At 43.2% G+C, this 24331-nt stretch overlaps 1 protein-coding gene across 15 annotated transcripts in view; it reads left to right on the forward strand.

Moving 5' to 3' along the window:
* TCF7L2 (transcription factor 7 like 2) overlaps positions 1-24331 on the forward strand; it is a 170698-nt gene that overhangs the window by 39820 nt on the left and 106547 nt on the right. For all 15 annotated transcript variants that reach the window (XM_031597458.2, XM_031597463.2, XM_090145510.1 and 12 more), the window contains exon 4: positions 21630-21731. In XM_031597458.2, coding sequence (XP_031453318.1) covers positions 21630-21731 — 102 coding nt within the window. The remainder of the gene's footprint in view (positions 1-21629; positions 21732-24331) is intronic.

The following is a 24331-nucleotide window of genomic DNA, read 5'->3' on the forward strand; positions in this document are numbered from 1 at the left end:
CTTCAACAAATTCAGTCGACATTTTATCTTTGGATAAATTTGCAGGGCTAGGGTGTCAGCATACTAGGGAAGAATTGCACGTGAGAGGGTCTTGCTTTAGGTTAGTCACCACATCACTTACATGCTTGTGATTTTTGCACTGGAAAGAAGAGACTTGAATCCAATTAGATGACATTATTAGATTAGATACCGACCACCCCAATAAACATTCAACAAATTGATTTCTTTATTCTTAACCTCAGTCCCAACAATAAACTGAATTTGTGTCCTTCCTAATAGACAGATCACTTCATACCAAACTGTGTAGCTTGGCACCACTGTAACAAGATTCATTCCTGAATGTGCTGCCTATTCTGGGGGGGACCTATATCTGGATCATATTTTTCAACCTTCTTCTAAACAACCATAGATGGATTTCATTTATAGATACGTGCCTGTCTTTGGCTGTCAGAACTCTAAGGGAGGGTGTTTTCAAGACCAGTAATTTGGGTGTGTTTGCTGCCTGTGTATGTAGTTGCTGTGTCTGTATCAAGCTGTATCCAGTGGCTCCTGGCCATGTATATTTGAATCCACTAGCACTATTTGTAAATTGCCTTGGCATGCACCATCTGTCTGAAAGGTGTTAAATGTGAGATTCCAGTCAAAATACAGACGTTGTAGTAAAATAGGCTGGAATTACTTAGAGGTAGTTTTATCATTGGTTGTAGCATTCCTCCTGGGAGGAGGAGCCACCACTTTTGTTGGTGATTTTTGGACCACTATAGGAATTAAAATTGTAGTATCATATAAGAATGGAAATGAAACCAGTTGACAGCAGCTGTGGGCAACCATATGATTTGGGGAAATGGGCTTAAAAGTGATGAGGCAGAGTCACAGTGCAAGGAAAGGTTCTTCTTTTTCAATTTTGTTTCTAAATAACTAACTGTATGTTGCTTTCTGAAGTGGCTGCAGCCAATTGATTTAGCCCCTGGAAATAGTCTTGAGTTTTCTAGTTCGTCTTTTGCAAGTGTATGCATGCTTTGTAAAACCAAACAACATTAATGCCATGTATGTTAGGTCATGTTGTGCTCCGTGGAGGGAGAAATAAAATAAAGGTCTGTGCTGTGTTGCTCTGGGGCTCTGAATATCTGTCTGGGAATTGTAGGGAAAGGCTCTGCCTCAGCATAAGGAGTTATAGGGCAAGTTTGCTGAGAATATTTAGTGAACATTAGCAGAGTTGGTTGAAAGTGGCTGAGGCTATAGTGTGGTGTTCAGTTTATTTATTTATTTTTTTCTCAGCTCATCATAATGCTTGCTTTTGCTGGGATTTTTGCCTGTGAAATACATGAAAAAAAATCAGTTGGAAATTGACTCACAGATGTAATACGGATACAGAAAATAGCTGATGTTTTTTTTTTTGTGATCAGCATCTGCTCCTTTTCACATAATGACATCCATGCATTTCTCAGTATGTTGACATCTCTCTCAGAAAGGAAAATATTTTCCGGTGTGAGGGGGATGCATAATGCCTTTGCCAGCTTTTCTCTCCATAATTCTCATGGTTATGGTGAGCATTGCCTGGTGAACTGCTGGTTGGCATCATAGCCATTACAGGGTTGCTCAGCCTGCCTAGGCTCAAATCTGTACCTGGTTTGCACAGGATGGGGGGATTAGAAGTGGTGGGACTCTGAAAGACATGAGGGCTGCTCAGTATGCAGTAAGAGAGCCTGAAAAACAATCCCAGTACTTATAAGAGATAAGATTCTTTATTCTTGATCAGTAACTCTAAATAAAGTTTACTGACTGGGACTTACGGTGAAGCAAAGAGCAGTCGTTTACAGGCTTGGCCAGCATGCAGTGAGGCTGCTCTACTAATGATACTTGAAGATACTAATAGTGTTCATTAACATGAGCATACTTTGAATGAGCATGTGCATTCAGCTAGTTCATGCGACTGGACGCTGCTTAATTTATTGTGATTCAGCCTGCAGGCCAGAGAGAACTCAGCTCAACATTTGATGAGGTGGCTGCAGCAGAAGGCCACCTTAGAGAGCAGAATTGACTGATGCCAGATGAACTTGATGGAGTTAATTGCTTTCTGCTTCAGTAAAGCTATGGTCTGAACATCTGTACTAAGTTTTTAAACAGAATATACTTCTAGCCACTTCCTTACAATTAGAGATTCGCTCAGGTATGGAAAACACTTTGGAACAGAAAAAATATACTGTTTAGAATTTTTTTTGTGTGTGTCTGATTCTGTTAGCTTCTAGTTAGTGGTAGGGTGCTAGGAAGGGACAAAGAACCAGCTCTGACTGGATTTGCTGATATGACACCATGGAAGATGGGTCAGTTTTGTGCTCATCCATTTTTTAGTGGCATGAACTTTGTCAGTAGAGCAGCAAACTATCTGGTCACTCTTCGGAGAGCTTGCACCTCGTGGGCACTGCACGTCTGAAGTTGTGTGTGCACCTTGCAGAGCAAACAGGGGCGGGAGGGTTAGTACACAGTGTTAGCTTTGAAGCAAACCTTTATTTTTCTGCTTCAGGGTTTCACATCAAGTCACACTCCCTCCTCCTGCATTTTCTTCCTTGCCATCTCCCTCTCCTCTTCCAGGTTTCTTATCATCACTATACAGCCTAGCAGCTTCTTTCAGCCTCCCAGCTAAAGAGGGCTTTGCTGCAGCCAAAAGAAAAAAAAAGAACAACAAAAAACAACAGCAAACCAACTCCCCAAACAAGCAGCTCGAACCCCAGGTCCTGTCCTGATGCTTGTCTCAGTGCAGCCGAAGCAGCTCAGCAGCCACGAGATTGCTGAATGGCTGGAAATCGCAGCTATCTCAAATCTATGGAGGGGCCATGTATGTGCTGCATCTAAAATTTTTATCACTACCACTGCAGGTGAAAGGCTTTCATTTGGCTGCGCTGGTCCAGCAAAGTCTATTTTATTTATGTGCTTCCAAGCCCTTAAAACTTCTTTTAGGGTACATCAGTAGGGAGTTAATAGAAACTTTGAAATAGGAAAAATGCCTGTGGGTTAAGCAAAAACCCAGTTGACCAACTTGAGTATAAAGCTGGTACTTAGTTGGTAGGTCATTTGCTGCAGGGGAGAGGGAAGGGCGGACGGGTGGACCGCAGCTAGCATTTCCCTTTGGGAAAGAAGTTGTAAACACAATTAGCAGCTCTTAATTTGGGAAGCAGAATACATGTTATTTAGTTTGTTTGTATTTCTCCTATAGAAAAGGCTTCTAAATCTTGCTTGGTTGTTTTAGTACTAGATCAGCACGTTTATTTGTATATTTAGACTAGATTAGCATGTATACAAGCTGCTATAAAAATAATAACATCTGGGAAGATTGAAAATATTTAAGGTTTACTCTCTGTGGCTTCCTTAAAATGGCTAAGCAAACAAAAATGGCTTTATAGAGAAGTTTGAATTGGGGTTAAAATTTATTTCATTTCAATTTCTTTTCAAGAGAAGGTTTTTCTTTTTTTTAAACAAGATGTACTTTCTTAGAGACTAAAATATCTTAATCACCAGCATACTGCTCTACCTTGTTTCTGCTAAATGGGATTATAAGGGATTTAATTCTGTGAGAATTTGTGTGTTGCAGGAGGTGACTTTTTACAGTGCTTTAGAGCAAGTGGTATGTGACATCTCCTCCCATTCCCATCAGGTCTCTTCTGGCCTGGGTTTTCCTTCAGTGCTAGTAACTGGTGTTTTGGTCATTTTGGAGAAGGCAGGCTAGGGGATGGAGAAGGTGGGTCAGGAACTACCCAACTTGATTTGGCAGTTGGAAGAAAATTGCATTGATTTCTGTTTGCAGATCAAATGGGTTTGAAAGCTGCTTGCTGTGCAGCTTTACAACTTCTCCTGCCAAGTGCGCAGTCAATAACTGCTAAGGACTGCCAGCATTGCTCAAGCACAGGTCTACTACTGACTTGGAGCAGGTGAATCAGAAACTAAAGGCACTGTGCTAGCTCCTTTCTGAATATACATTTATTATAGTGTTTCTTCTTTTGTTGTTGTTGTTGCTTTTTTTTTTTTTTTTTAAAATGACTTCTGCCTTCTTTTTCTCTCAGTTTCTTGGTCTCTGGCTTTTTTTAAGTGATGTGATTTTTCTGGCACATCGGCCACACTGCACGTAGTGTCTAAGAGCCACAACTTGAAATGGAGTATAAATAGAAAGGGAAAGTAGCTGCACAGTGTGCAGAGAGCAAACAAACTTCAGGAATTCTGAAGTGCCAGCTAGATTGCTATTTGCTTATTGCTTTATAATGTTTTTTTAAGAGGACTTCACAATTCTTGCTGGTATTAGGGATATTTAGGTGCAGAATTTGAATCTTGGTGACGTCCCCTTATAAGCCATTATTACTGATCTCTATATATCCCAAGGAGAATCTGTTTTGTGAAGATGCCTAATTCTTGAGTGGCAGGTAGGAGGCATATAAATCTTGTTTCTATGTCTCGTTTTCTTTCTCCACAGCCCAGTTTTGGCAGCTGTTTCTTTGCATGCTCCTTTTCTATAGCATTTAGGCTGATACACAGATAATCCCACTTCTTTCCCTTCCCCATCTCCCTTTGCATCCCTTGTGGCTCTAGTGAACTGCCTTGTTTATAGCTGATAGCATGCTTGATGCCAAGAAATCCTGACTCCTGGTGCATTATCGCAGGGCTGTGACGCAGGGCAGGATTACGTTCCAGATCTAGGTCTTGTTTATCTTGGATCCTTCTTGTGCTGTGGAGCAGCAATGAGCACTTGACTTCTCACACTCCTTTGTCAGCTCTGTCTTCTGCACCCAGGGTCCTGCCTCCTCCTCCTTGAGTGTCTGCCCATTGCTGATTGCTCTTTCCCAAACTCCTGGGAGAAGCAGGCTGGGGTAACAGGGGGAGGGTCCTCACCAAAGAGGAGCTTTGCTGAGTGACTGGCTGGTTCTTCTGTGTTGCAAACCACATCTGGAGGGTTATTTGTTTCTATTATTATTATTTTGCTCTAATTGTTTGAATTGTCTTTTTAAGAAAGAAAGAATTCACCTTGCAATTAGTGCTGTTTGTGGCATTACCTGGGGTTTGCACATTCAGACTTCCCTGCACACCTGCTATTTAGAATCCTAGTCCAAGCTCACTTATTTCACAATTCAGAGCTATTATTCCTTTATTATTATTATTATTATTATTTTATTATTCTCTCCTCTCATTTTTCCTATGTATATTGCTTGCCCTGTGCAACAGATGTGGGGATCTGATCCCACTTCCATTGAAGTCAATAGCCAAATTCCTATCGACTTCACTGAGAGTGAGAGCGAGTCTGTCTGGGGAGCGAGGATTAGAGCTAAGTAGGAGTAAGTAAAGTACAATAAAATCAGAATATCCTACTTACTGCTTAATGCCATGAATTCTGTTTTGAAGAATTTGTGTTTTGAATCCCAGAGCTTTCTGTGCTGGTGAATGCCAAGAGCTGAATTCACAGGGGTGGGAAAGAGGAGGAGTTGACAAGCGTAAGAGTTTTGGTTTCTAGAGTTAGGAGGGACACTGGTAGAGAGGAATGAAAAACAGTCCACTATTCTTTCGTGACCCTGCAGAAAAAGGACTTCAGCTGATGGATGAGGGACATGGTTTGGCAGACATGCTGTGCTGGTTCCACTTTTGACCGTGTCAACCAAGTGTCACTGTCTAAATCTGGAGCACTGTTGTGTATTATGGGAATATAAATAAACCCAGAAAAAGGCTAGGGAAGGGGACAAAGGTAGGACAGCATCTGTGGAGAAAAAGAAATAAAAATTAAAAAAAAAAAAACCTCCCCCCCCCCTTCCTGACACATGGCTAAAATTAAAACCTGAGAGAATACAGGCTTAGGGAGAAGAGCAGCTCCTCGCTCAGTGTTTCATCCCTCCATGGCTGCTGGCACGATGCAGCCGTGGGATCTCCAGCCCAGGTGCTGTATGGAGGAGCAAGGCCTGTGGGTGGACTTGGGCCCCGTGGACAACCGCCCAGCCTTTACCCTGCTGGGCCCCACCAGGAAGAGCAGGCGATATTACCCGTGTTTTACAAGCAGGGAGGGTTTGTTTTTCTGTGACTCATGCAGGATGGCCGGGCAGACAGGGCAATTCAATGTCTCCCCGAGGAAGCCCTGCTCCGGTATCATCTCCCCCTGTCCTGTGGGCTTGAGCTTCTTGTTGCCTGGGGATGCTTTCCTCATTAGTGCCGAGCTGCTGGTGTATGTCCGCAGTCTCCAGGCAGCCTGCAAGGTGCTGCCTTGTGGCTAGGGAGGCAATGGAGGCTTGCAAATATTAGGGAGTGACCCAATGCTGTCAAAAAAAGAAAGGGCTGTGAGGGGAAATGCCCTGGTTTTGGGGTTTTGAACCCAGAGGGATGTGGCGTGGTGCCGTTTTCTCGTGTTTCTGTGCAGCTAGGATGCTTCCCTCGCTGGCTTTTCCTTTCTTTTTCCCTTCGCTCACTCTTTTGGCCGGGATTTTAACATATATCACAGGCTGGTAGGCTAAGAGCCTGGGACTTCCCCTCACCACACTCAAAGTCTTTGATCTTTTGCTTTGGAGGTAACATCAAAAGAATGGCTGAGAAAGACAGCCAGCGCTGTGAAGTTCAACGTTCAAGTTAATAGCTTGACTGAAGGTTGTGCTGCATTGCTGGAGCCGGAGTAAACATCGGCGAGCACGCAGCTCCCTGCCAATGGCCCTCATGCTGCAGCAGGGCTTCGTTTGCATCCGCAATTAATCTGGGCCCTTGCGAACGGCAGGATTCTCGTTTCTATTTTGTTACTCCCTATTTCTATATGTTTTTAAATTCTCCCAGCACAGACCATGCGAGAGCAGAGGAGCCGGGCTGCTGCTCTTGGAGTGAGGTGTTCCGTGCTGCATCACATTCTGTTCCTGGCGGCAGCCATGGCCATGCTGGTGCCCTTGCAGCCCAGTCCTGCCGTTCACATGTACTTTGTCATTTCTGTTTTCTTCTTCCTTCTCAAAATGATTAAGCTAACGACTGTTGGCAAGCAGCTGCCTTTCCCCTTGTGTTGTTAATAATAATAATCACTTATCACTCCCTGTCCAAGCACACAATGGATAATATAGATTTCCCCATGCCAGATAATATGTAGAAATAATACATATTTTATGTACGTATGCCACATTATATAGGTAATAAATGTGTATGTGTGTGTGTGTATATATATATATATACACACACACACATGATATATATAGATTTAATTACCTTCACGCTTCTCTTTGAAATCTCTTGATATGAGTGGGTGGGTGTATGGCTGACTCTTTGTTTTTTCCATCGCCATCTTCTATTTTAGTGGCCTCTGTTCTATATATATAAAGTGTGTGTGTGTGGTTCTTTGATTTACTTATTTTAATGCATTGCCAATGAGGTGGGGAATTTCATACGATGTCACACACTGGTGCATAGCCTGGCTGTTTTCTGCTGGGCTTGGGGTGTGGGATGCTCTGAAGTGCTCAGTAATTTGGCAGTGTTGGTAATGGCACTGGAACTGGAGCTTTTGAGTGGACTCCAGCAGACTCCAGTGAGTGCTTGGCACTTGTAACTGAATTGGTCTGATTTGTTACATTTACAAGGCTGAAGCATTATTAGGTATGACTGATAGGATATAGGTTGGTCTGCAGTGTGTTTTGGTGCATACCTACATGGAGTGACTGATGTGAGTGTTAAAATCAATAGCAAAATAAAACTTGAAGGACTCAGTTTGTTTTCAGACACATTTGTGTGAGAGATGCACCAAGAATATCATTATTCCCCAGTCAGAGGCATTTTCTTCTTAATCCTAGAACAAAGAAGCAAGAGACTCAGATTAGGAGAAAAGTTAATGGCCTTAATAAATTACGAGAGAGAGAAGGTTTAAAACTGCTTGGAGAGTGAAAGCATTCTGTTTGATACGGCTCTGACTTCTGAAAATTTACATAGAGAAGAAGAAGAAAGTCTTAGTCACTGCATTTTTGCAGTTTTTTGACCTTTTGAGCAGAGCTTCACTATGGGTCTTAAATCACTCAGCAGTGCAAAGGACAGGATTCACAAAGCAGCAAAGGCACCCAAAGCCTTCTGGCTTCTTGGAAGAATCCTGACCTGGATTCTTTGCACTGCAGAATGAACAAAAAGCTGTGGAGTGTGTGGGAGTTCGGGACATTTGTGCCCTCTCGAGGAAATGTGCAGTGCTCGGCGGGTGATGACCCTGCTGGGGGACACTGCAGGGCTCTTTCTGCGCGGACGGTGAGGCGTGTTAATTTTTGAGCCAATTATCATTCAGAAGTGATGGCAAAACATCCAGTGCCACAGTGACAGCCCGCGTCGGGTCATGTGGGAGCCGCCATTCTTTTCCTAGACTGATGGGCGAAGTGCTGGATGAGCACACTGAGGTTTTTCAGCTGTTTCTCTTCCCCCTTGTTCCTTCTCATTTGATAAATAATTTTTTTTTTTTTTTTTTTTTTTTTTTAACATAAAAAGGCATCTCGTTATTGTGATTAAACCAGGAGTCTTTCTGCACTGGCTCTGATTGCTGCCACTGGCAAACCCTCCCCTGGAGGGGGCTGGCTGTGGGGAGGGCAGGGCACTCTGGGTTCACTTTGCCCTTCAGGTAACATCCTGATCACAATATGTTGCAAATCCCATGTTGCTTATGGGGCGACAGGAGGAAGAGAATAATAATTTTCAGTAGATTAGCAGCTATTGTATCATTGCATGTTGCTTAATAAGCCTGATATTACATGTGAGAGGTAAGCTCCTTAGTGGAAGCAGGGTGCACTGTAATGACCTTTTGTGTGCAGGTCTGTTGAGATGAAAAGTCCCTCCTGAGGTTAGTGGGTTAGCTATTCAGCATGCAAAAGCACTGCCTGCCATGTATTGTCCTGGGCAGACACTCTTCAGTCTATTAATAAGCTCAAAAATCTGTTTAGGAACCTGATTATTTTTTTTCCCCTCTCTGTAATTCACCTAGGACAAATTTGACTTGGAAATGGAACAGAATTGCTGTGTTGTGATTTTAAAATAAATAAATAAGCCATTGCTATGAAAGGGAGCTCATTGATCCTTATGGCTTTGTATATAATTACCCTTGCATACAGTCGTCCCACCTCATTTTCAAAACCAAAAAACACCTCTCAACCCCACCAAATGACCAGCACGGATCATTATGGTCCCCCTCTTTTCCCCTCTCTCCCCTCCAGTCTCCTGAAGCTTTAGAACTCATGGAATATAAGTGTCTGCAATAAAATTATAAAATGTTGTAAGATTGGCGCCTTTGCTTTGCTGGCTGTTCAGTAAATACACTGGTGTCTCTTGGATGTGCCCTGAGGCTCTGAAACCTGAGGCCTGCCCACATCTTGAGTTCTACTTTCCTCCTCGCAAAGTGCCTCTGGCTAGTGGAGCTGTCGATTGCAGCCCCTTCTACCCCCCTGTGCTGCTTTAAAAAAAAAAAAAAAATCAAGGTTTTTTTCTTAAGACATCTGTAACAAACCTCAACTGGCTCCAATTTTTATCAACTGCTAGTAAGACTGAAAACTAAAATATTCCTAAAATATTCATTTGATGCTTATCAGTCCAGACCCTGGCAGGACCAGCAACGTGGCTGCCCTGTGCCCAAGGCTGGCCCCTTTTGGAGATCATCCTCAGAGTGAGCGTGCTCCTGCCAGCTGGCTGCTGGGTGGGCCAGGGCAGGGGCTGGCTGTTATCTTGCTGGAACCTTTCCTGGGCATCCCTGCCTGCTCCTCCTGCATGGACTCGCTGCACCCCAAGCTTTTCCCTCCTGCAGTGTGAGGCTGTTGTGTAATTCCTTGCAGCACCAGCAAACACTGCCTTGTGCTGGCTTCAGGAGGCAACCTGCTGCGCATCTCCCTTTGGTCCTTTTGTTTTTTGCTGGAGGAAGGTGCACCGTGCTGCCCAGGGCTCCTCTGAGCTCACATCTCCCCCCCTGCCCCATGAGCTGCTTGTGCTGAGGGAGCCCTGTGCTGCAGCAGGATGTGTGCTGATTGGGGCGCTGCTGGTGAAACTGTTCCGTGTTCAACTCTGAACACATCTGATTGACCATCCTAAGAGGAGATTCCATTCCATTATGAAGTCAAATATTTTTCTTTTTTGCTTTCTGGCTATTTTAAGTGAAAATTGTTTTTCTAGTACCTGCTGAGTTCTTTTAATTTTTTTTTTTTTTTTTAACATTCATATCTTGAAAGAGAGAACATAATATACACGAACAGACTTAAGAAACACTCAATGTTCCCAAACCACGGTCCTTTAAATAAATATGAAAGCTGCCTTGTGGGCCAGCCAGTCCGAAATGCCTGTGCTATATTTAGCAACAAGAGCAACATTTTTTTAGACCACTTCCAGATTTACACACTCAGGGCTACTCTGACTCCTTTGCTTTAACTTCGGGTCTGTGGCATTGCAGAGTGATAAATGTATGTGGTGCGAGGCTGTCGGTCCGCCTGTCCGCGGTGCCTTGGCTGAGGTGCTGGTGTGGGATTGCTGCAGCCACACTGCCCTCATCTCTCCAGCAAAACCCATCCATAGACTGGGGTCTGGCACAGGGGCAGTGTCCCTCTGGGCAGGGAGCTGTTGCGCAGCAGCCGATGCCCTTCTCCCTTGTGCAGACTGGCTCACACTCAGTGCTCCCACATCGTGTAATTATTTTTATTGTTTTTCTTTTTTTCTTCCATATTTGAGGGGATGATGTAGGCTCCCATATATTGTGCTTTTATTGATGCAGAAGCTCTGCTTTCTTCTTTTTAACTAGATAAGTGGAACAGTGTATGATTTGAATTGCTGTTTAGCGGAGCAGATTTCCCACCTTTTTTTTTCCCCCCCCAATTCATTAAAACTGAAATGTTTATTTTGTGTCAGTGCGTCACGCTGTTTGACTTTAGTTCTAGTTCCTTTAGCTCAGGGAATGGATTTACCGCCATGACTCTTTTGACTTCTTTTTCCTTTTAAATAAACAGAACGTATCTCTGGAACTTGCAGAAGTGCACTTCATGTCTTTGTCCCCAAAGTATGCCAATTCAACTAAAGTTGCTTATGTTGAATGCATAACATACAGTTCCTTGAAAATTCAAAATTCCTTTCTGAAAGCATGCCACACAGCTATTTTAATTTTGCAGGAGTTGTACTTATTTCCACTGAAGGTCTTTTTAAACTGGAAAAAAATAATCTCAATTCTGGACCATATATCTTTAAAATCTTTTATATCTCCTTTAAGGAAAAAGGAAAAAAAAAAACAAAAAACAAAAAACATTTTGCTTGTTTTGAGGAAGAGTTTATGTGGCTGATGAGTCAACTAAGAATATTTTAAAAATACTTCATTTAAATACCATAAACGCATATTGCATTGTTTTGGTAGTGCTGGAGGAAACCAGAAAATAAATACACTGGGTGGCTGCCCAGGAAGGAGAGGTGACAGCACAGTTTTACTGAATACTTGAGTTGTTTGTTTTTGCTTTGATCTCAAATGATTCATTTAGTTTTCTGCCTAAATATATTCTTCCTACCTAAACAGGAGCCAGCTTTGCCTCTAGCCAAGCCAGGTGTCTTTTCCATGGATAGGTGAAGTGTAGGGGAGGTAAAGAGGATGACTGCTGTGGTGGTGTGTCCCATGTCAAGCAAGGGTCACACTGTAGGGTGACTGGTGTTTCTCCTAAGGCTAAGGGGATTTTTAACACCTTCCAGCCCTTTGTGATAAATGAATTCATGGTGAATGAGGAGGGAGAAGGCATAGGCTACTCTCCAGCTGGATGTTTGGGGGGTGTGGTGGTAGCTAGGGATTGTGTGAGGAGATGGGGGAAGCAAAGCCTTCATCTGCTGGACCACTGAGACACGCAGCATGTGCTTAAAGCAGGACAGCACGAGCAGCTCTTTGCTGGCTCTGCGATCAACTACCCTTGAAGGAGCAAGCAGAGAAGGGTAATTGATGGGGGAAACAACTGGTGCTGGGTGCTGGGAGGGAATGTGTATTTCCCAGCTCTCCAGGAGGGATTTGGAAAGAGCAATAATCCCGTGTTAGGAGTAATTTGTTACAGCAAACTGATACTTGAGTGGCAGGAGGATGCTGGCGGAGGTGCAAGGCGGCTGCCTTCGGTGGAGTAGCTGGACTCTCAGGAGGTCAGCCTGACACAAATCCCACCCCAGCCCACTACTTTTGTTTCTCAGCCAGCACAATTAGCACAGGGGACTCTCGACCTTTTTTTACATCTTTCAAAGACATCTCCACACATCTGAGCTAAAAGATTGTGGCGAGGAATGTGTATCAGGATATGATGCGGCGGAAAGTTTTACAGTCAGGGCCTTCTGAAAAACAAAATAAACTCAACAACAAGCTTCCCAGCTTCTCTGAGGAGGTCAGAATGTTGCTGGTTTCAGTTGTTATCTTCGGGACTTTTTCCTGAGGTTGTCTTTGGGTTACATTTTTGTGTTAACTTCTTGGGTTGCTATTTAAATCAAAGAAAAAAAAAGAGAGAGAGAAAATAGACAAAAGTTACCAACCCTGGGGAAAGAGAATTTTGCAAGTTCTTGGTTTTCACGACAGCCTGAAACCCTTGGAGCCATGTATTCTGCAGTAACCCCTTGTTGCATTGAAGACCCAGTAGCATATAGAAACCACAAGAGATGCGACAGGAAATTCAGTATGAAATTTGCTGGGTTTACTAGAGAGTGGCTCCTGGCGGTTCACCCAGAATTGCTTCATCAACAGGAATTTTTGTGGTGGTGATTCAAGTCATGAGTTTCACTTACCCAACAGTGGGAGAAAATATTTCTCTTTCAGTGAAAACCCCATTGGGTGATGTTACAGTAATGAGCAATGAGCTTGGTTCTGTAGTACTTTTATTCCTGCATCCCATGGGAGCTGGCAAACATCGTATGCCACCTCTCCAGAGCATCACATCTCTTGGTGTAGTGCCCTGTGGTGTTTGCAGGTACTGTGCAGAATCTGATATAAGAACTTAGATCAAAGAGCAAATAAAACCCAGTGCAGCCAGTCCTTTGCTGGTATCTGAGATACACCCCTTCCAGGGGCTGTGGCTCATGGGGTGTTGCACGGGGTGTCTTCCTCCAGCCTAGCCCTTGTCCCTATCTGCTGATTTCTGATAGCCATCAGAGTTGAGTGCTCTGCAAATGAAACCACTGCGTTCTGAGGCTTCTGTGCCTAAGTGTTTGCTTATAGAAAGGATGTGACAGTCTGTTTGCACTGAACATTGTGGCAGCAGAGCATGGTGCTGCTATACTGGCTGTTGTCACCAATCTCTGTCTTCTTCCTCATCCTCCTTCATCCCTTTGTGCCATAAGAAACCACAGTAGACCTGGGACAAATAAGAACACTCGGGAGAGCAGATTGGATAACCATCAGTCTCTAATGATGGTAAGGTATGAGGACAGTACGTAGCTGAATGAGCGAAAAGTGTATAAAAATGGCAGTTTGTCCATTTTTATTTCATGCTTGCATACACCATTTTGCATCCTGATCATGTAGAAATGACTTTGGTGATTGGTGACACTAGAGGAGCCTAGTTAGGAAATGTGTATCTCCTACTCTTGCCTGTGAGAGATGGAAAGGAGTGATGGTGGAGGCCTGCTTTGGAGGTGGTGGAATTTTTTAAATGGAATTTTTATTCCATACACCACCTATCCTGTGCTATAGATATGCTCAGTGGAATAGGAGAGGGAAACAGGGTAGGGCAGATGTGTTCTGCAGTATTACAGCAGAACCAAGCTGCTTGATCACTAAGCTAAGGTGTTGATATTTTTCCTTTTTCATTTTTCTCTCTTCAGATGAAACATAGATGGATGCAAAGTTTTAAATCTGAAGCCCTTCCTTTACAAATGGAGTTATAATCTTAACAGAGCTGGAAAGTTTTAAGGGAAACAAGGCTTCCCTGGAGCAGCCTTGCTGTAACAACGGAGGTAGTCCAGTGCCATGATCTCTCTCTAATATGCTGTCAGATATTTGTACTGTCTTTATTCAATGGGGAGGAAAGAAATTATATTTTATAGACCATAAAATACATTCTTGGACTTCATGCAAACACTGGTTACCAATTGTTCTCTCACTCTCCAGGAGATCTCCAGGAGGAGAAATTAAATGTGGGTCTGTACATCAAATTGTTCAGAGAGTCTTAGACGCTGGTTTAGCTTTGCTGATTCTAAACAAGCTGTATCTACAGAAAGACTTTGAGATCTCCTGACTTTCCTATTCATTCTGTAATGGAAGTTCAATACTTGAGTGGAATGAAACAAGTCGCAGAGAAAATCTGGGAAAAAAAGTAGTTAAGATGAGGGGATTGCTTGTTTGTTGGTTTGTTTATTTATTTTCTGGCTTAAAAGTAAATAGGTAAAAAATGTGTTCTTGCTCCTTTACTGAAATTTTGCATTTATTTGTGGCCGTCTTTTGAAGCAGTGTTTTGTAGGCATCTGAAAAGTACTCAACCATGCTGCTGATTTGTGCAGTCAGGGCTGCAGAGGTTTTCAAATTAAATGTGAAAAAAAAAGTAATGGTGCTTTCCCAAGCTCCACCCGTGATCAAGAAACACTGCCTTTGGTTGTTTTGCTGAGATACCATGTGAACTGCAGAAAGTAGTGCTGTCACATGAACACTCTTCCTCTTGTAAGTGTGTGGGGGGAAAGAATTAATTCCTGCAGTAGCTTATACTTAGCTTCTTCATGCCCGATGTCAAAATCCTAAAGCTCCACTGGAGTCTACCAACCTTGTATTGGAGTCACAAACTTCGCTTTTTTACTTCGCTATTTCAGTAAAATCAATGGCAAGAATCCGTTTCACCCATTTCGTCATGGGTAAATAATTATCTGAATGTGCTTGAACTTTCATAAGTGTTAATTCTAAGGATTCTTCAGAGGTCCTTCTACTTGTTCTATTTAGTGCAATTCTGGAGCAGCCTCCTCTGCCTCTTCATCACTGTGTTCATCATTCATGTGGGTGCCCATCTCCTCCTTTGTGCCTGTTCTACCCAGGGTTGTTATGCTTCTTGCCCATCACCTCAGCCTTCTCTGTGGCTTTTGTGTGTCACTGTCAGCTCCCAGGATTTCTGCTCTCCACTGTCCCTCCTTTGAAATGATCCAAGGTTTGATAATTGCTAATACATTTCTGAAGCTTTCAGACTGTAGTGGACTCTGCACTTCTGTATACCCTGTGCGTCACTTCAGCAATGCGACAAAAATATTAAAATGGGCAACTCAAGCCCTTCTTTTCAGGGACTCCTTATACATAACTAGAAGGGAAGGAGACAAGGTCATTGAAACTCGATTTAAAAAAAAAAAAAAAAAGAAAGAAAGAAAAAGTGGAGATATGTGGTAACTATTTCCGTGTTTGGCAATTACATGCTTTCATTTCTTGAAGTAGAGGAACCTTTTGTGTGGGAAGGATTGGTCTCATTGAAATAAGCTTTGTTACTCTTGTTACTCTTATTTTAAGCAGCTCCCCTGTGTCTCGTCGTGGCACATTACATATTCTGTAGAGGTTGAACGTTGTGGGTGGCATCTATTATTTTTCTTATGAAAAAATCCCAGACATTGCAGATCTGCAAGAAGTAGGACATCACTGTAGTAGTCTCCTTCAGTTAGTCATTTTCATAGAATCGTAAAATGGATTAGATTAGAAGGGAACCATTCAGATCATCCAGTTCTAACCCCCTCAGTGGATCCCAGGCTGGGTTGCCAATCGCCAGATCAGGGGCCAGAGCACCATCCAACCTGGCCTTGCGTATATCCAGGGATGGGTCATCCACAGCTTTTCTGAGCAGCCTGTTCCAGTGCTTCACCACCTTCTGAGTAAAGAATTTCTTTCTAACATCTAACCGAAATCTCTCCTCTTTAAACTAAAAGCCGTTCTCCTTTGTCCTATTGCTATTAGATTGCATAAAAAGTCAGTCCCCCTGCTGCTCCTCAAGTACGGCAAGGCTGCGATGAGGTCTCCCTAGAGCCTTCTCTTCTACAGGCTGAACAAACTCAACTTGCTCAACCTTTCTTTACAGAAGAGGTTCTCCAGCCCTTCGATCATCTTTGTGGCCCTGCTCTGAACCCACTCCAACAGCTCCACACCCTTCTTGTGCTGGGGGCCCCAGGCCTGGACACAGTACTCCAGATGGGGCCTCGCAAGGGCAGAGTAGAGGAGAATGATCACCTTCCTCTCCCTGCTGGACACCCCTCATTTGATGCAGCCCAAATCTAGTGGCTTGTTTATTCTGGTAGTTTGTTTTATTCTCATGTTGCACAAAGCAATAAGGAGAGACAAGAATGAGGGAATAAAGGATAAAGAAGCTGAGACATCTACTTTTGAATCCCATTTAAATCCTGGTAGACTTTCCATTCTGACTGCAGTGGGGGTGCAGTAGACTGTAGACCTTCCGCTGTAGGCACCAAGATGAGCATCCTATTGCAACTACTTCTCTTGTCTACGGAGAGCAATAACACTTTTGTTAAGATCTGCCTTTGCTACCATTGCCTTCCCCATAAATCTCAGCATTTTAGTCTCCAGGAATACTAGCGGATCTTTAGCTAAAATTTGCCTAGCTGCCCTCCTGGAAGAATTGCTAAGTATTGGATAAACTCCTGAGCTTCAAAGATGACGTCTTGGCAGGTACTTCCAAGCAGTCCTGCAGCGCTGATGAAGAATTGACTAACAGCAGGATTAGGGTCAGGAATATGACCTGGTGTGTTGTGCTGAGATTCAGGAAGAGCTCAGACTGGAGGCAGTGGTGTGCTGCGATGCTTAGGAGATGGCTTGTGGCACCGTGTGGTTCCCACCTCCAGCAGCCCTGCTTCTGCTTGTTTCAGTTCCTGGGAGCTAATAAGCACCAGCTGCAGGAAACCTGAGCTGGAAAGTGTTGTACAGATTTCCCTCTTGTTTAAAAACAGTTTAAAAGAAAAACAACAAAAAAAGTGTTTATGTATTTATCTGCTCTGAGCCATCACTTGTAGGGCATTCCAGTGATGAAAACAATAGTGTGACAAGGGAGCAGCTCCAGGTCGGACACTGCTGCAGGAAACACCTGCAAGCTCTGTGCCATCCCTGTCACTGGGTCTGCACTGTGAGCCTCAGAGCTGGGGGATGCTGGCCTTGAGTAAGATTTTCTAGCAGACTCTTTCAGTCCAATAAGTGTATTTTAGCTACTTTTGACCAACTCTGCTGTGAAATCTTGGAAAACATGTTTGTTTCCCCATTTCTTCGAGTGTTTTTTCTTTTTTGGGGGGTGGGGGAGAAGGGGAAGATGGGACACCTGTGCAGAGCTGCTTCTAGTGTGTTCTAGTGTGTCCCTGCCTTGCAGGACCTTCTGGTTGCAGATGGGAGGTGAGGACATACTGCTCGTAGAAGGGAAAGGTTGGGGTGCTTTTTTTCTCCTTCTACAAAAAAAAAATCTGGACTCTTCAAATCATTTGCCATTTCCCTTGTGCTGACAATTTAACAGCCCTTTTAAAAGCTTTGGTTTCTCTCAAGTACGCTCACCCCGTACGTATTTTAATTTTTGTGCAGAGGCCTGGAGCTTAACAATTATTTTGCTTAAGCTCTCTGAGACTTGCCATAAAACTTTTTTTCTTTTTTAAACACACACATGCTAATGGTCCCCATCAGATCATATTGTTAAGCAGAAATAAAATATGCCAAGATGACATTACTTTAAAATATGTCAGAAGCATGCCAACGGAGCCTATTTCAACAGTTTTCCTCCAAAATAATTTGCACAGATTTGTTAGAGTTAACTTGTTGAAAAGTCTGATGTTTGTGCAGGCAGTTTGTGACTTCCAGCTGAGCCCAGGATGGGAGAGGAGCAAGCGCGTGTCCAGCGCTTATAGGAGCAGGGCAGTGGGGATTTCCCCCGCCTCCCCTTCCCCCCTGGTGCAGGAATGCAAGCCCAGTGTCGGAGGCTGGGAAAGTCGGCCTTGAATTTTTGTGGACTCCTTGCAAATCAGAGGAACTGTCTGGCTCAAATCTGCATTTAGGGCCGAGAGAATAGGATTTCCTGCTATTTAGTTGCTTGAGGAAGGAAAGGATTTACCTCTCTGCTGTAATAGCGCCTGACTTTTTTTTCTTCTTCTCCTTTTTAATAAGAATATTGTAGCGCAGTGCAGCAGTAGTAGACCTGCAAAAGCCATCATGCCTCCCTCCCCTTCCCTCACCCTCCCTGCGCTGCACGTGGGTACCTTGACATGGCTCCCCTGATCCCATGCAGCACGGAGGGGCTGGGGCTGGCATCCGCCTCCTTGTGAAAGAGAGAGTTGTGGAGGGCAGCCACGCTGCAGCTCGGCCAGCCCGTGCTCTGCCCACCATCTGGATTTGGTTAGCTCGCTCGGCAGTAGGGCTGAGTCTCATTTCCTCCAACCAGTAATGTTATATAGGCAGTGATCCTGTTCTGCCCTAACATAATTGAAAATTATGTGTATTGTAGACTCGCAGCGCTGAAATGTAGACTCGTAAAAATCTGTGGCTCAGGTAGCCTGTGGAGATTGAATTTGGCACACAATGAAGCTTTTATGTAAAATAAGAATTATAAGCCACCACATCAATATTGTGTTACAGGCATGACAATTCTTGGATGAGGAGACCTTGAATCAGGCTCGTCACCTTAAACAATGCTAATATTTTGTACTTTATCAACGGGGCTGGCATTGCAGAGCCAGCAGGACAGCCCGTGTTGTGACCATTCCACCACTGAAACTTTAGGTCTGTCTGCGTGAGGATGGTGGCCCTGTCTGCATGGTGGATAGGTCACATACCTGTGATGAGGCCTGGCCACTCAGTGGAGTTGTGCAAGCTGCTTCTCTGATCCTCATACCTTCACTCATGAAAATGGAAGATGTTGTGTGGGTGTGAAATGGGACTTTGTGGGTTGGGGCTGTGCCCACAAACAGTGAGTCCCAGAGAATTGGCATCAGCTGTGTGAGCCATTGCTGGTAGATTTCTGAACCTGTTTTGGCAGGGATGGGTAACAGACTTTACTGAGAACGTAAACTTTAAGAGTTTACAGCACAGAAAAGCAAAGTAATGGCCAGCTCTTCATGAAGCTTTTTTTTTTTGAACTACCTCTCTTGGCTCTTGCAAGATGGAGGGTAGAGCAGGAATGGTCATGCTGTCTTGCCCTGTTTCTCCATATGGGAACTTAGTGCTAGTAAAAAGAGCAGAGCTGGCAGTCCTGAAAGCTTTATAACCCCTACAGTAATTGCTGGCAAGATAGGCTCTGATGTGAGCTAGCTCCTGCTGCCGTGTCAGTGTTTCTTGGTCTGCCCTCAGGAACAGACTCAGAGAAGCCCATGCATTTCTTGACCTGTCTTTTAGAACAATCACTGACATGAGATCCTTCAGGAGTTATCAGGTTTATGGCATTCTGGAGCTGTTCATGACGATCAAGTGCTCATGGAAACCTGTGGCTGCTTTGTCTGGGTGGACAGCCGCTCACTGGCCATGTTCTGTAAGCTGGCTGGTTCTCATAAGGACTTTAGCTGTGCTAGAAGCAACTTCTCACTCTCCTAAACAGTCATGTGTCAGGAGGCAGACATCCTGTGAAGACATCTGCCTCAGAAGAAGAAATAAATGTGGTCTCTAGCATGACATCCCAGTGCCTTTTACCAGAGTTTAGTACTTCACTCCCTGGCTGAAGGGAAGCTGCTAGGCATTGTGACCCATCAGGACAAATGCTATGGAGCCTTTTTCCTTCCTGGAAATCCGCGTGCCTCTTTACATGGCAGAGTTAGAATCACTGAATGAGAATGACAACTGACAGACTCCAAAAAATCTATCAGCGACTTGTTTTAATAGTGCTGTTCACAAATCTGAAATGTATCAAATCCACCCTGAAGTTAAGAAGCTCTCAGTCATCTTTGGCTTTGAATTCATTTCTGTGCATTTGGGTTGCGCTTTTAAACATTTCTTTGAAGCCACAAACGTAATCTCAACTTTTGAATTTATGTCGTGGTTGCCTACATGGAAGAGCAGGGATTTGATACAAGCGATCAAGTATCCAGAGGCTTACAATCAAGTGATATGAGTTAGAAATGTTGCTTACAGTAGACTAGTTCTCGTTTGTTTGGGTTTTATTTCTTGTTTTCAAGAACTGCTGAAACATTCTGGTCCACATTGCAGAAATCCCAAATGTGAAGACAAATAAAAATACAAGACTTCTTGGAACTTGAGGAACTTGTGTGGAGCACAAATCCAGAGTATGCCTTTGTTTATTTGCATTCCAGTAGCTCAGAAATCTCAGACCCGCCAAGCAATGGGAAATGGGAATGCATCCTCCTGTTTTTGGTCACCTCGGTGCCTATGGGTCTTGCAGCAAACTGGCCTTGCATGTAGCAAATGTTTTGCATACATGAGCAAATGTGATAGTGATGTGCTGAAAGCGTGGAACCAGATCTCCTTCCTTCCTTCATGGAGATTTAAATAAAGCTTCCGTTGTTAGTTGGAGTGGCAGGGGCTGTTTGTGCATGGTTCTCCTTCTAGATTACTTACACACACACACAAAAAAAAAGCAATGGGTAAACATAACTATTTCTCTAGATATTTTCTAGGAATAGACCTGTTAGGTCAATCAGAGTCCAGTGCTAAACAGGATCTTCTCTAGTGGTTAGATCGATGCACACAGCTGCTTTTCTTAGGTCTGGAAGGGGGTTGAAGTATGTGGCAGTAAGCAATTTTTCCTGCACAATGTAGGGCTTTTAGAGATCACATGTTAACCATTGGCACAGTGTAGCACCACATGGAGTGTAAAGCTCAGGCAAAAATTAGATTTAGTTTTAGTTGACATTTGATGATGTGAGGGTCTGCTTTGTTTTGTTTTCTTTCTATTTTTCTTTCCCTTTCTGAATCACCACCCCCTTATACTGTAGATCGACTTTATATTCAGACCAGCATCCGTGACATAAATATGTTCTGGCTATCTGTGAGTGTCTGGCCAGAGCAGCTGAGAGTGAATGCACCAGGCTATATTCTGTCTTGGACATCATCAACTGGAGAGATTATTGAGTTTGGCTATGTAATTGAATAAGTTACACTGTGCAAGTCCCTTAAGAGTTGTCTCCTGGTGATGATGAGCAAGAAGAAAACAACCCATGGTGACTTCCAGAGCCAGTGGAAAGGAGAAAAGATAGATGCTAAGAGCCAGCATGGATGTGAACTCAGCACAGCTTTTTGGGCAGACCTCTGCCTTCAGGGTGAAGTTAGAGTGTTTGACATGCTGCATTTATTGAAAGAGGGCCAACAGATGTGATCCTTTAAATACTGAGATCATTTTCTTAACTACTGATAGGTGTTTTCTGTCTCCTGAGACTGATAATCTACCTTCCCCTTCCTTGTACCATCTTCTCTGTGGTTGTGATATTTTGCCTCTGGGTGGCTTTTCTAGATTCGCTATGATTAATAAAATTAATGTAGTATTGTCTCTGCAGTCTGCCATATTTTCTTATTCCTGAACTGTGATTTGGTGGGATGGGACTGTTAGATGCTTTTTTTTTTATTTCCACAAACATGCAAAGTCGTCTTAATTTTTGTTTCAGCTCCTTGCATACGTTTTAATTTATATCTTTTTGCCCATGTTACCTAAGATTTGCTATTTTTTTTTTTTTTTTTTTTTGCCTTTCTTTTCTGAACTCATTTTTCTTTTCCCATTTTTGTTTCCTCCATCCAGTATCTGCAGATGAAATGGCCACTGCTTGATGTTCAGGCAGGGAGCCTTCAGAGTAGACAAGCCCTCAAGGATGCTAGGTCTCCATCTCCAGCACACATTGTTGTAAGTAAACACAGAAGATGTTCTTTATTTGTTTTCTATTTTTTTCTTAAAGGCATTTGACCTTAATCGCATTGATTGTCATCGCTTTTCTTTTGCACAAATGGAAAGATGAATACTTGAAAAGAAACAAACTCTAAGAAGCCCATGGTAAAAGGAGGGAATATATATTTTGTTGCTGGGCCGTTCATTAAATTATCATTTATGCTACTTAGCCCTGTGCTTATTAGGAGAGCATAGAGTTGAAAATGCTTTAAGATTACACACTGCAGAATGATTTAGTGGCAATGAATTACGATCCAGCTGGTTTACACACGATTATGTTGAACTGAGATTAACGAAGAGAGACTTTTGGAAAGCATACCCCCCCCAAAAAAGAACAAAAATGCTTCCTTGCTCTACAGTCTTTTATCTTATTAACTTCTTGGTTAAATTTTCTTGTGTCTGTTTGAAAGACAATGTTGAATTTGAAATATTTGATACAAATTTGCACGAGAAAAGTATTGGAATTTCATTTTACTTTCTGAAACAGCATCCACACAGATTCAAAAGGAATCTCTTTATATGGTTCTGTGTCAGAGGGGCATTATGCATTTCCTGTCCTCACCTATGGCCAGTTTCAGCACAATCTATTGTTAATAAGCCATTTAGCTCTGAGGGTTCATCTGGAGAATATACCTCTGGAAAAATGGCATGTGGTGGTTTAGAATATTTTTTCTGTGATACTTTGTTGTTAAATGCTGTGTTTTTTGAAAACTTATATGATGAATGGATGACAAGGTTGGTCCCAAGAGACAATGCTTGTTCTTTCTCTTCTGTTACGAAGTCTAAAGTGGATATAGTTGTTAGACTGTACATGTATATGTTCTGTTAGATATTTTAAATCATAGTAAAAATTTTTGTTGTTTCACTGTTGTTTCTAACTTGAGAAGTGTCAGCCCTTTGCTATGAGTGCCTTAAAAAAAAAGAAAGAAAGAAAGAAAGAAAAGGTTCCATATCTTCTAGAGTTCATAGCTTCTAAAATAGATTGCAGAATGGACTGCCCAGTATGGCAAAGTGATGAGTACAGTCCAGTACTTGCTTAGTTGAAACATTGGTTGCTTTCCATTTTTTAGAATGGCTTTGTTTTTCCTTTTTGTGCGCTTGGGCTGTTACTGAAGGAAGAAGTGGGAGAAGAGATGTTTGGCTGCTTATTCAGAAAGGGGCAGCCATCAAAACCTGTCATCATCTTCTCCCTGATAAGAAACACACCAAAATAAATTCTTTCTTTTAGCATTTTTCTAAATGCTGTGCCCAAGAACCATCTCCCCCTGGGCTCTGGGTCTGGGTTCACAGCTTAGGCTTGCTGGTGGTATGGGCTTATGGGAAGATTTGTGAGGCAGTGGGAAGTTTTCCCAGCTGCTGCAGCCTGAGGGCAGGCTGAGTTTGGGTGGCAGAGCTGGGCATCACCTGCACATTTGAGCGCCTGCTATCCTTCAAGCTTGCCTTTGAAAATCAAAGCAGCTTGAGGTGCTGGTCCTGGTTGGGGTCCCTGCTCACAGCATCACTACTGCCAGCACCCTTAGCCCCTCCACTGGGAATGGGCAATATGAAGATGAGTTGACAACACACATGCAGTAAAAAGGGTGCTGCCGGTACAAAAATCGAGATCATGTTGGAAAATAAAGAAAAACCTGTTTCCAGGAAGGCTGAGGTTGATCTGCTGTGTATCTTGACCATTTATGGGGTTCTTATGGGTCTCTTTAAAAGCGGTTTCACTCTGCTATTCAATAAAAAGCATATTTACCATAGCAACCACTTAAGCTGTGAGGAACATATACTACCTCCGAGATGGAGGCCACCTTCCAAAAGAGCCACAGCTGGCATTTGTAATGTGATCTTTTGTGCTACTTACAATGATGGAGGAAAGAGGAGGAGGCGGAGGAGCAGGATGGGGGAGCAGTGGGTTTTGAGGTGTGGGGAGTGCAGATTCTGCAAGGTTTCATTATTATTTCTAAGAGAAAGCTGTTTTGCCTTGTTCTGTTAAAATAAATAAGTAAAGGCAGCTTTTTTTTTTTTCCACTTTTTTTCCTGGCATCCACCCCAGGTCAGATACATTCTGTGGAGTAAAATTGTGTTGGTTTTTTTTCTCTCTCTCTCTCTTTTTTTTTTTTTTGTTAAAAAAAAGTTAGAATGGGCTGGGTAGTGGCATTCAGGGAAGCAGCAGTGATGGAGATCAGATGAAGCAGCAGTGGATGCCAGTTATCCAGGGATATGTAAGGTTTCTCTGGTCCCCACTCATCACTGCCACATGTAGCCACAACACCTGGGGGGGGGATGTGGCTGCTCTTGTACTGGGCTCTGCACCTCTGTACCTCCTTCTGCCTATCTGAGAATGTTTGCATGGAACAATAAGTGGTACTTCATGGACAAGCTACTATTTCTGCATGGCTATAAAGCATAATCTATTGGGACAGAAATGGGCTCTCCACCCATGTTGCTGAATCTTGTCTGCCCGCCAAGCTTATCCATGCCAGTTTTATTTCCTGAGTTTCAGTTGTGCTGCCCCAAACATCTACAGGAAAATGCTCACACCTGCAAATCATTTCTTATCTTTACCGTAT

The sequence above is a fragment of the Phasianus colchicus genome, chromosome 8, assembly GCF_987193195.1.
Source record: "Phasianus colchicus chromosome 8, bPhaCol1.hap1.1, whole genome shotgun sequence".
Lineage (NCBI taxonomy): Eukaryota > Metazoa > Chordata > Aves > Galliformes > Phasianidae > Phasianus > Phasianus colchicus.